The 12,136-nt window shown below is 38.3% G+C and overlaps 1 protein-coding gene across 7 annotated transcripts in view; it reads right to left on the bottom strand.

The window, feature by feature from the left end:
- Positions 1–12,136, bottom strand: part of ZCCHC17 (zinc finger CCHC-type containing 17) — a 98,516-nt gene that overhangs the window by 53,728 nt on the left and 32,652 nt on the right. For 6 of the 7 annotated variants that reach the window (XR_002787053.2, XM_023554463.2, XM_023554464.2 and 3 more), the window contains one exon: positions 2,225–2,282. The exons of the other annotated variant lie outside the window; for it this stretch is intronic. Coding sequence is in view for 4 of the 6 variants with exons in the window: in XM_023554463.2 (XP_023410231.1) it covers positions 2,225–2,282 (58 nt within the window). In the remaining 2 variants the exon portion in view is untranslated. The remainder of the gene's footprint in view (positions 1–2,224; positions 2,283–12,136) is intronic. 7 annotated transcript variants of the gene reach the window in all.

The raw sequence follows: 12,136 nt of genomic DNA, 5'->3' as shown, positions 1-12,136 counted from the left end.
CAATGAATAAGGAAGACCGAAGAAGAATTGATGCCTTTGAATTACGGCGTTGGCGAAGAATACTGACTATACCATGGACTGCCGTAAGAATGAATAAATCTGTGTTGGAAGATATACAGCCAGAATGCTCCTTAGAAGCAAGGATGGTGAGACTTCATCTCACATACATTGGACATGTTATCAGGAGGGACCAGTCCCTGGAGAAGGAAATCATGCTTGGTAAAGCAGATGGTCAGTGAAAAAGACAATGATCCTTGATGAGACAGACTGAAACAATGGACTCAAGCAAAACAAGAACTTTGAGTATGGTGCAGGACCAGGCAGTATTTTGTTCTGTTGTACATAGGGTCACTTATGAGTCGGAACTGACTCGCTGTCACCTAACACCAACAACAATCACTTTGGAAAACAGTATGGCAGTTCCTCAAAATGTTAAACATAGGCCCCATAAAACAAAATGAGACTAAATGGGTACACCAGCCCAGAGGCAAAGACGAAAAAGCAGGAGGGGACAAGAAAGCTAATAATAGAGAACTCAAGATCGAGAAGGGGAGAGTGTTGACATGTCGTAGGGCTGACGAAATGTCACAAAACAATATGAGTGTTGTCTAATGAGAAAATAATTTGCCCTGTAAACCTTCATCTAAAGGACAATTAAAAAGACAAAGTATAAGAGTTAACATATGGCCCAGCGATTCCATTCAAATGAAGCTACATCCACACAAAAACCTGTAAAAAAAGTTCATAGTGACCTTATTCATAATAGCAAAAAAGCAGAAACAACCCAAATGTCCTCCACCTGAAGAATGGATAAACAAAATGTGGTATATCCATACCGTATTTTGGAATGGCAAAAAAAATAATGAAGTGCTGATACATGCTAAAAACACAATGAACCTTGAAAACATTATGCTAAATGTATGAAGCCAGCCACAAAAGATTACACATTGTATGATTCCATTTACAAAAAATGTTCAGAACACGCAAATAGAAAGTAGATTAGTGGTTGCCTAAAACTGGGAGAATGGGGGGGAATCAGGAATGACTGCTAATGGGTATAGGGTTTCTTTCTGCGATTATGAAAATGTTCTCAAATTAGATTGTGGTGATGGTTACAAAAGCAGAAATATATGAAAAAAACATTCAATTGTACACCTTAAATGGATGAAATATGTGGCATATGAATTACATCTCAATAAAGATACTGTTTAAAAAAAAGAATGGTATTTAATGGAATCATACTGTGTGTAATCTTTTGGGATTGCCTCTTGCACTAAGCATAATTCTACGGAGACTGGATGCTTGTTGCATCTATTAATACACCATTCTCATTTCTTTTTACTGCTGAATACTATTCCATGGTATGGATTACCACAGCTTAAGTTACTTTTTAATTAATACTGAAAATAAACATATTTTAATATATTTATTGACCAAATGATATTTTTTCTTCTGTGAACTGTCTTATCCTTTTTTTTTTTAATTAACCTTTGTTATATGTATTGCAAATTCTTTTTCCCACTTTAACTTTGTTAATATAATTTCTGACTTTTATGTAGTCAGATACTTTTCTATATTTTCTTCTAATACTCTTATGGCTCTTTTTTTACATTAAAACCTTTAATTTGCTTTAGCACAAGGAGTTCTAACTATGGCATTACCTAGCTATGGCACTTTGGGCAGGTCACTAACCTATGGAGCCTGCCCTTTCTACTTAATAGAACTGTTCCGAGAAACAAGTAAGAATATAGATGTAAAAGGGATTCTCCAAAAATGCTCAACAAATGCCTATCAACTTATGAAAATAATTTAAGGCATTATATATATATATATATAGTATATACTCACATTGGTTACAATACTATTCCCATTTTATGTGCCATAAACTAGAGAGCCTCAGAGTGTAAGAAGCTTGCCGTTCCCCAAATCCTAAGTCCACAGAGGCCAAGTGACTTGCCTAGGGTCACAGGTGAAGTCCAGGGAATAGCTGGTTCCAGAGGTGAACCCAAGTAGCTACACCCCAGCCCTTCCCCCAAATAAGATAGCATCATCTCCCGAGTTAAAGCCTGCTCAAAGTGAACTGTCATCACTTGTCTGTATTTATGTCTACAAATAAACTACTGTCAGAAAAATGTACAGCCTATAAAATTAGGATGCAGTGGGGTGACAGCAAAGAATGTACACAGAGACAGTAGAATGGGAATTTCAAGTTATAGGCTCCCACCTTGTTTCCGACAGCCTGGGATTTTGATAAAGGCTCCATAGTCAGTGACCATAGCAACCTATAAAGAAAAAAATCAATATGTCACACAAGTGAGAACCTCGCTTCCGTGGCATTTAACCTAGTCTCCTCGAATTTTTACTTGGTACTGGCTGCCTCTGCCTGCTATAAAACTGACTAAATGTGATAGTCTATCAAAGATTCTTTCTGTTCTTTTCAAAATTTAGACTGGCAAGTATGTGTGTACACATTGTCATGGACTGAATTATGTCCCCCAAAAATGTGTGAATCAGCTGGGCTGGGCCATGATTCCCAATATTGTGTGATTTTCCTGTATGTTGTAAATCCTGTCCCTATGATGTTAATGAGGGAAGAGGGGTGGCAGTTGTGTTAGTGAGGCAGGACTCAATCTACAAGATTGAATTGTGTTCTGAGGTAATCTCTTTTGAGATATAAAAGAGAGAAGCCAGCAGAGAGACAAGGGGACCTCATACCACCAAGAGAGCAGCACCAGGAGCACAGTATGTCCTTTGGACACGGGGTCCCTGTGGCTGAGAAACTCCCCGACCAGGGGAAGGCTGAGGGCAAGGACCTTGCTCCAGAGCCGACAGACAGAGAAAGCCTTCCCCTGGAGGTGACGCCCTGAATTTGGACTATTAGCCTATTTTACTGTAAGGAAATAAATTTCTCTTTGTTAAAGCCATCCACTTGTGGTATTTCTGTTATAGCAGCACTAGGTGACTAAGATATACAATAAAAACATGGGTGAACGTTTATTCAACATTGTGCTGGAGGTTCTAGCCAGAGCAATTAGACTAGATAAAGAAATAAAGAGCATCCAAATTAGCAAAGAAGAAGTAAATGTATCTCTATTTGCAGATGACATGATCCTATACACAGAAAAACCTAAAGAATCCTTGAGAAAACTACTGAGACTAATAGAAGAGTTCAGCAGAATATCAGGATACAAGATAAACATACATAAAGCAGTTGGATTCCTCTGCACCAACAATCAGAACATCAAAGAGGAAATCACCAAGTCATTACCATTTACATCAGCCCCAAGAAGATAAAACACTTAGGAATAAATCTAACCAGAGACGTAAAATACCTATAGGAAGAAAACTATAAGACATTACTAGACAAATAACCCAATTAGAAAATGGGCAAAGAATATGAACAAGCACTTCACCAAAGAAGACATTCAGGCAGCTAACAGAAACATGAGGAAATGTTCACAATCATTAGCCATTAGAAAAATGCAAATCAAAACAATAATAACATACCATCTCACCCCAACGAGACTGACATTAATCCAAAAAACACAAAATAATAAATGTTGGAGAGGTTGTGGAGAGACTGGAACACATACACTGCTGGTGGGGATGTAAAATGGTACAACCACTTTGGAAATCAATTTGGCACTTCCTTCAAAAGCTAGAAATGGAACTACCATATGAACCAGCAATGCCACTCCTTGGAATATATCCTAGAGAAATAAGAGCCTTGACGTGAACAGATATATGCACACCGATGTTCATTACAGCACTGTTTACAATAGCAAAAAGATGGAAGTAACAAAGGTGTCCATCAACGGATGAATAGATAACAAAAATTATGGCATATTCACAAAATGGAATACTACGCAACAATTAAGAACAATGATGAATCTGTGAAACATCTCATAACATGGAGGAATCTGGAAGGCATTATGCTGAGTGAAATTAGTCAGTTGCAAAAGGACAATTGTTGTATGAGACCACTATTATAAGAACTCTAGAAAAAGTTTAAACACAGAAGAAAATATTCTTTGACAGTTATGAGGGTGGGCAGGGAGGGAAAGGGGAATTCACTAATTAGATAGTAGACGAGAATTATTTTAGGTAAAGGGAAGGACAACACACAATATAGGGGAAGTCAGCACAACCGGACTAAACCAAAAGCAAAGTTTCTTGAATACAGCCAAATGCTTTGAAAGCCAGAGTATCAGGGATAGGGGTCTGGGGACCTTGGTTTCAGGGGACATCTAGGTCAACCGACATAACAAAATGTATTAACAAAATGTTCTGCATTCCACTTTGGTGAGAGGCCTCTGGGGTCTTAAAAACACTAGCAAGCAGCCATCTAAGATGCATCAGTTGGTCTCAACCCACCTGGAGCAAAGAAGGGTGAAGGACACCAAAGACATGATAAAAATGAGCCCAAGAGACAGAACCAAAAAAAAAAAAACAACCAAAACAACCAAACCCAGTGCCGTCCAGTCAATTCTGACTCATAGCAACCCTACAGGACAGAGTAGAACTGCCCCATAGAGTTTCCAAGGAGCGCCAGGTGGATTTGAACTGCCGACCCTTTGGTTAGCAGCCGTAGCACTTAACCACTACGCCACCCCCGGGTATCCAAGAGACAGAAAGGGCCACATAAACCAGAGGCTCTATCAGCCTGAGACTGGAAGAACTGGATGGTACCCATCTACCACTGATTACTGCCCTGACAGGGAACACAACAAAGAATCCCTGATGGAGCAGGAAAACAGTGGGATGTAGATCTCAAATTCTCTAAAAGGCCAGGCTTAATGGCCTGACTGAGACTAGAGGGATGCTGGAGGTCATGGCCCCTGGACATTTTGTTAGCCCAAGATTGAACCATTTCTGAAGCCAACTCTCCAGACAAGGACTGGACTATAAGATAGATAATGATACCAATGAGGAGTGAGCTTCTTGGCTCTAGTAGACACATGAGACTAGGTGGGCAACTCCTGTCTGGAGGCGAGATGAGAAGGCAGAGGGGGACAGGAGCTGGCTGAATGGATAAGGGGAATACAGGGCGGAGAGGAGGAATGTGCTGTCTCATTAGGAGGAGAGCAGCTAGGATCGCATAGCAAAGTGTGTATAATTTTTTGTACGAGAGACTGACTTGATTTGTAAATTTTCACTTAAGGCACAATAAATAAATTTATTTATTTAAAAAAAAAAAGTTGATGAGAATATGGTGTGTCAGATGGTACAACAGTACCCAGAAATGCCCAAATTCTACACCTATCAAAATTCCTAAAGGAAGTAAATAAACCAAGGAAGAAAACCAAATAATAAATTTATACTTTATATTAGCTGGGGATGGGGCCTCAAATTCCATACAGAGAATTTTAATAAGTTGGGATAAATCACAGAGGACATTCCTTTTCCCTAAATTTCAAACCGAAACAGACCATATAACCTGTTCTATTTTATTCCAAACCTGAGTCTTGGATCTAATCAAGACAACCAGAGAAAAGGCCAACACAAAGACACCTAACAGAACCTAAAAAGATGTAATCGGAGAGTAAAAGATTTGTTTCAACTCTTTTACAGAGCTAATCTAAGATGGAGAAGTTAGAGGACTGATGGGTCTATGTAACAGGCAACCAATAAATGTTAGCAATAAAAGGTCCAAGAGCCCTGCCAGACATCATTATCCCAGGCTCTACCCCCTCTTTCCCTTCTATCCTCTAGCCCACCCCCCCACCTGCAGATCAGGATTAAAGTTACCAATATGTACTGTATTCATCACTAAATTCATTATTACTTGGTAAAATATTCTTAACAGTCTGTACATATAAACTTTATTCTTTTTAGTGCCTTTAAATAGTGTTTCATTTTGAGCAATCACATCTCTCTAGGTTTGTTTCACAGGGGGGCTGAATAAAAACAATCCTTGCTACACTATTAATATATATTGAATACTTACTATGTACAACACACTATTCAAAGTGTTTTACATCATAACACCATATTAAGTTGGTATTATCATTATTCTCATTTGACAGGTGACAAAACTGAGGCATGGGTACATTAGGTAGTTCATTCAAGGTCCAAAGTTAGTAAGTAGCAGAGCTGGGATTTGAACCCAGGACATCTTAACTATACTGGAGTTGCTCAAGGATTCCCTTTAACTACAAAATTCTAGTGGCCAAAACCAATGTGACATTTTTTTTTTAATAATTTTTATTGTGCTTTAAGTGAAAGTTTACAAGTCAGTCTCTCACACAAAAACCCATATACACCTTGCTACACACCCCCAATTACTCTCCCCTAATGAGACAGCCTGCTCTCTCCCTCCACTCTCTCTTTTCATGTCCTTCTCGCTAGCTTCCAACCCCCTCCACCCTCTCATCTCCCCTCCAGGCAGGAGATGCCAACATAGTCTCAAGTGTCCACCTAATCCAAGAAGCTCACTCCTCACCAACATCCCTCTCCAACCCATTGTCCAGTCCAATCCATGTCTGAAGAGTTGGCTTCGGGAATGGTTCCTGTCCTGGGCCAACAGAAGGTATGGGGGCCATGACTATCGGGGTCCTTCCAGTCTCAGTCAGACCATTAAGTCTGTTTTTTTTTTTACGAGAATTTGGGGTCTGCATTCCACTGCTCTCCTGCTCCCTCAGGGGTTCTCTGTTGTGTTCCCTGTCAGGGCAGTCAGCTGGTTATAGCTGGGCACTATCTAGTTCTTCTGGTCTCAGGATGATGTAGTTGCTGGTTCATGTGGCCCTTTCTGTCTCTTGGGCTCGTAATCACCTGTGTCCTTGGTGTTCTTTATTCTCCTTTGCTCCAGGTGGGTTGAGACCAATTGATGCATCTTAGATGGCTCCTTCCTAGCGTTTAAGATACCAGACGCCACTCTTCAAAGTGGGATGCAGAATATTTTGTCAATAGATTTTATTATGCCAACTGACTTAGATGTCCCCTGAAACCATGGTCCCCAGACCCCTGCCCCTGCTACGCTGGCCTTCAAAGCATTCAGTTTATTCAGGAAACTTCTTTGCTTTTGGTTTAGTCCAATTGTGCTGACCTCCCCTGTATTGTGTGCTGTCTTTCCCTTCATCTAAAGCAGTTCTTATCTACTATCTAATTAGTGAATACCCCTTTCCCACCCTCTCTCCCTCCGCTCCTCATAGCCACAAAAGAATGTTTTCTTCTCAGTTTAAACTATTTCTCAAGTTCTTATAATAGTGGTCTTATACAATATTTGTCCTTTTGCAACTGACGAATTTCACTCAGCATAATGCCTTCCAGGTTCCTCCACGTTATGAAATGTTTCACAGATTCCTCACTCTTCTTTATCGACGCGTAGTATGCCATTGTGTGAATATACCATCATTTATTTATTCATTCATCCGTTGATGGGCACCTTGGTTGCTTCTATGTTTTTGCTATTGGAAACAGTGCTGCAATAAACATGGGTGTGCATATATCTGTTCGTGTAAAGGCTCTTATTTCTCTAGGATATATTCCAAGGAGTGGGATTGCTGGATCGTATGGTAGCTCTATTTCTTACTTTTTAAAAAAGCGCCAAATCGATTTCCAAAGTGGTTGTACCATTTGACATTCCCACCAGCAGTGTAGAAGTGTTGCAATCTCTCCACAGCCTCTCCAACATTAATTATTTTGTGTTTTTTGGATTAATGCCAGCCTTGTTCTTGTTGGAGTGAGATGAAATCTCATTGTAGTTTTGATCTGCATTTCTCTAATGGCTAATTACCATGAACATTTCCTCATGTATCTGTTAGCTACCTGAATGTCTTCTTTAGTGAAGTGTCTATTCATGTCTTTGGCCCATTTTTTAATTGGGTTGTATTTTTGCAGCTCAGTTTTTGCAGTATCATGTAGATTTTAGAGATCAGGCACTGATCAGAAATGTCACAGCTAAAAACTTTTTCCCAGCCTGTAGGTAGTCTTTCTATTCTTTTGGTGAAGTCTTTGGATAAGCATAAGTGTTTGATTTTTAGGAGTTCCCAGTTATCTAGTTTTTCTTCTATATTCTTTATAATGTTTTCTATACTGTTTATGCCATGTATTAGGGCTCCTAACATTGCCCCTATTTTTTCTTCCATGATCTTTATCGTTTTAGATTTTATATTTAGGTCTCTGATCCATTTTGAGTTCATTTCTGTGCATGGAGTGAGGTATGGGTCTTGTTTCATCTTTTTGCAGATGGAGATCCAGCTATGCCAGCACCATTTGTTAAAAAGACTGTCTTTTTTCCATTTAACTGTTTTGGGGCCTTTGTCAAATGTCAACTGCTCATATGTGGATAGATTTATGTGCCTGGATTCTCAATTTTGTTCCAGTGGTCCATGTATCTGTTGTTGTTCCAGTACCATGCTGTTCTGGCTACTGTGGCGGTACAATAGGTTCTAAAATCAGGTAAAGTAAGGCCTCTCACTTTGTTCTTCTTTTTCAGTAATGCCTTATAAATAAATCCGGGGCCTCTTTCCCTTCCATATGAAATTGGTGATCTATTTCTCCATCTCATTAAAGAATGTCGTTGGGACTTGGATCGAAATTGCATTAAATGTATAGACCGCTTTTGGTAGAATAGACATTTTTATAATGTTAAGTCTTCCTATCTATGAGCAAAGTATGTTCTTCCACTTATGTAAGTCTCTTTTGGCTTCTTGCAGAAGGGTACTGTAGTTTTCTTTGTATAAGTCTTTGACATCTCTGGTAAGATTTATTCCTAAGTATTTTATCTTCTTGGGGGCTACTGTAAATGGCATTGATTTGGTGATTTCCTCTTTGATGTTCTTTTGGTTGGTGTAGAGGAATCCAACTGATTTTTGTATGTTTACCTTGTATCCCGATACTCTGCTGAACTCTTCTATTAGTTTCAGTAGTTTTCTGGAGGATTCTTTAGGGTTTTCTGTGTATAAGATCATTTCATCTGGAAATAAAGATACTTTTACTTCTTCCTTGCCAATCTGGATGCCCTTTATTTCTTAATCTAGCCTAATTGCTCTGGCTAGGACTTCCAGCACAATGTTGAATAAGAGTGGTGATAAAGGGCATCCTTGTCTGGTTCCCATTCTCAAGGGGAGTGCTTTCAGACTCTCTCCATTTAGGATGATGTTGGCTATTGGCTTTGTGTAAATGCACTGTATTATGTTGAGACATTTTCCTTCTATTCCTATTTTGCTGAGAGTTTTCATCATGAATGAGTGTTGAACTTTGTCAAATGCCTTTTCTGCATCAATTGATAAAATCATGTGATTCTTGTCTTTTATCTATGTGGTGGATTACACTCATTGTTTTCCTAATGTTGAACCATCCCTGCATACCTGGTACGAATCCGACTTGCTCGTAGTGAATTATTTTTTTGATATGTTGCTGAATTCTATTGGCTAGAATTTTGTTGAGAATTTTTGCATCTACATTTATGAGGGATATAGGTTTATAATTTTCTTGTGTTTTTTTTTGGTATGTGGTGTCTTTACCTGGTTTTGGTACCAGGGATATGGTGGCTTCATAGAACGAGTTTGGTAGTATTCCATCCTTTCCTATGCTCTGAAATACCATCAGTAGTAGTGGTGTTAACTCTTCTCTGAATGTTTGGCAGAACTCTGCAGTGAAGCCCTCCGGACCAGGGCTTTTTTTGCTGGGAGTTTTTTGATTACCTTTTCACTCTCTTCTTCTTTTGTTATAGGTCTATTTAGTTGTTCTACCTCTGTTTGTGTTAGTTTAGGTAGGTAGTGTGTTTCTAGGAATTCATCCATTTCTTCTAGGTTTTCGAATTTGTTTGAGTATAGTATTTCATAATAATCTGATATGATTCTTTTAATTTCAGTTGGGTCTGTTCTAATATCACTCATCTCATTTACTATTTGGGTTATTTGCTTCCTCTCCTGTTTTTCTTTTGTCAGTTTGGCCAATGGTTTATCAATTTTGTTGAGTTTTTCAAAAAACCAGCTTTTGGTCTTGTTAATTCTTTCAACTGTTTTTCTGTTTCATATAGTTCAGCTCTAATTTTTATTAGTTTTCTTCTGGTGCCTGTGGGTTTCTTTTGTTGCTCTCTATTTGTTCAAGTTGTAGGGATAGTTCTTTGATTTTGGCTCTTCTTTTTGTATGTGTGCATGTATTGATATAAATTGGCCTCTGAGCACCGCTTTTGCTGTGTCCCAAAGGTTCTGATAGGAAGTGTTTTTGTTCTTATCGGATTCTAAGAATTTCTTTATTCCATCCTTAATGTCTTCTATAATCCAGTCTTTTTTGAGCAGGGTATTGTTCAGTTTCCAAGTGTTTGATTTCTTTTCCCTGCTCTTCCTGTTATTGATTTCCACTTTTATGGCCTTATGGTCAGAGAAGATGCTTTGTAATATTTCAATGTTTTGGATTCTGCTAAGGCTTGCTTTATGACCTAATAGGTGGTCTATTCTAGACAATGTTCCGTGGGCATTAGAAAAGAAAGTATAGTTGGTTGCTGTTGGGTGGAATGTTCTGTATATGTGTACGAGGTCCAGTTGGTTGATTGCGACATTCATATCTTTCGTGTCTTTATTGAGTTTCTTTCTGGATGTCCTGTCCTTCGCCGTAAGTGGTGTGTTGAAGTCTCCTACTATTATTGTGGAGATGTCTATCTCACTTTTCAATGCTGATAGAGTTTGTTTTATGTATCTTGCAGCCCTGTCATTGGGTGCATAAATATTTAATATGGTTATATCTTCTTGGTGTATTATCCCTTTAATCATCATATAGTGTCCTTCGTTATCCTTTCTGATGGATTTAACTTTAAAGTCTATTTTGTCAGAAATTAATATTGCCACTCCTGCTCTTTTTTGATTGTTGTTTGCTTGATATATTTTTTTCCATCCTTTGAGTTTTAGTTTGTGTCTCTAAGTCTAAGGTGTGTCTCTTGTAGGCAGCATATAGACAGATCTTGTTTTTTAATCCATTCTGCCCCTCTCTGTCTCTTTATTGGTGCATTTAGTCCATTTACATTCAGGGTAATTATGGATAGGTATGAAGTTAGTGCTATCATTTTGATGTCTTTTTTTGTGTGTTGACAGCTTCTTTTTCCCACTTGATTTTATGTGCTGAGTAGATTTTCTTTATATATTGTCCTTTCCTCATATTTGTTGTTGTTGATTTTGTTTCTGCTGAGTCTGTATTTTTCCCTTGTATTTTATTTCGATGAGTAGGATAGTTTGTCTCCTTCATGGTTACCTTATTATTTACCCCTATTTTTCTAAATTTAAACCTAACTTTTATTTCTTTGTATCGCCGTATCTTCCTCTCCATATGGAAAGTGCACGATTACATTTCTTAGTCCCTCTTTATTATTATAATGTTTTCTTCTTTTATATAATAACATCGCCGTTACCCTGTGTTGGGCTTTTTTTTTTTTTTTTTTTTAATCTTGCTTTGTTTTTTTGGATTTCCCTGTCTGGGTTGACTTCTGGTTGCTCTGCCCAGTGTTCTAGTCTTGGGTTGATACCTGATATTGTTGGTTTTCTAACCAAAGAACTCCCTTTAGTATTTCTTGTAGTTTTGGTTTGGTTTTTACGAATTCCCTCAACTTGTGTTTATCTGGAAATATCTTAATTTCACCTTCATATTTAAGAGACAGTTTTGATGGATGTACGATTTCTGGCTGGCAATTTTTTTCCTTCAATTTTTTAAATATGTCATCCCATTGGCTTCTTGCCTGCATGGTTTCTACCGAGTAGTCCGAGCTCATTCTTATTGGCTCTCCCTTGTAGGTGACTTTTCTTTTATCCCTCGCTGCTCTTGTACTTGTCTCTTTACCTTTGGTTTTGGCAAGCTTGATTATAATGTCTTGGTGACTTTCTTTTAAGATCTACCTTATGTGGAGTTCCATGTGCATCTTGGATAGATATCTTCTCATCTTCCACAATATCAGGGAAGTTTTCTGCCAACAAATCCTCAACTATTTTCTCTGTATTTTCTGTTATCCCTCCCTGTTCTGGTACTCCAATCACTCGTATGTTATTTCTCTTGATAGAGTCCCACATGATTCTTAAGGTTTCTTCATTTTTTTAAATGCTTTTATCTGATTTTTCTTCAAATATATTAGTGCCAAGTGATTTATCTTCGAGTTCAGAAATTCTAGCTTCTACTTGCTCAATTCTGCTCCTCTGACTTTCTA

This window comes from Loxodonta africana, chromosome 3, assembly GCF_030014295.1.
Source record: "Loxodonta africana isolate mLoxAfr1 chromosome 3, mLoxAfr1.hap2, whole genome shotgun sequence".
Lineage (NCBI taxonomy): Eukaryota > Metazoa > Chordata > Mammalia > Proboscidea > Elephantidae > Loxodonta > Loxodonta africana.
Note: the sequence above shows the minus strand (reverse complement) of the source record. Positions and strands in the feature narration are given on the sequence as shown.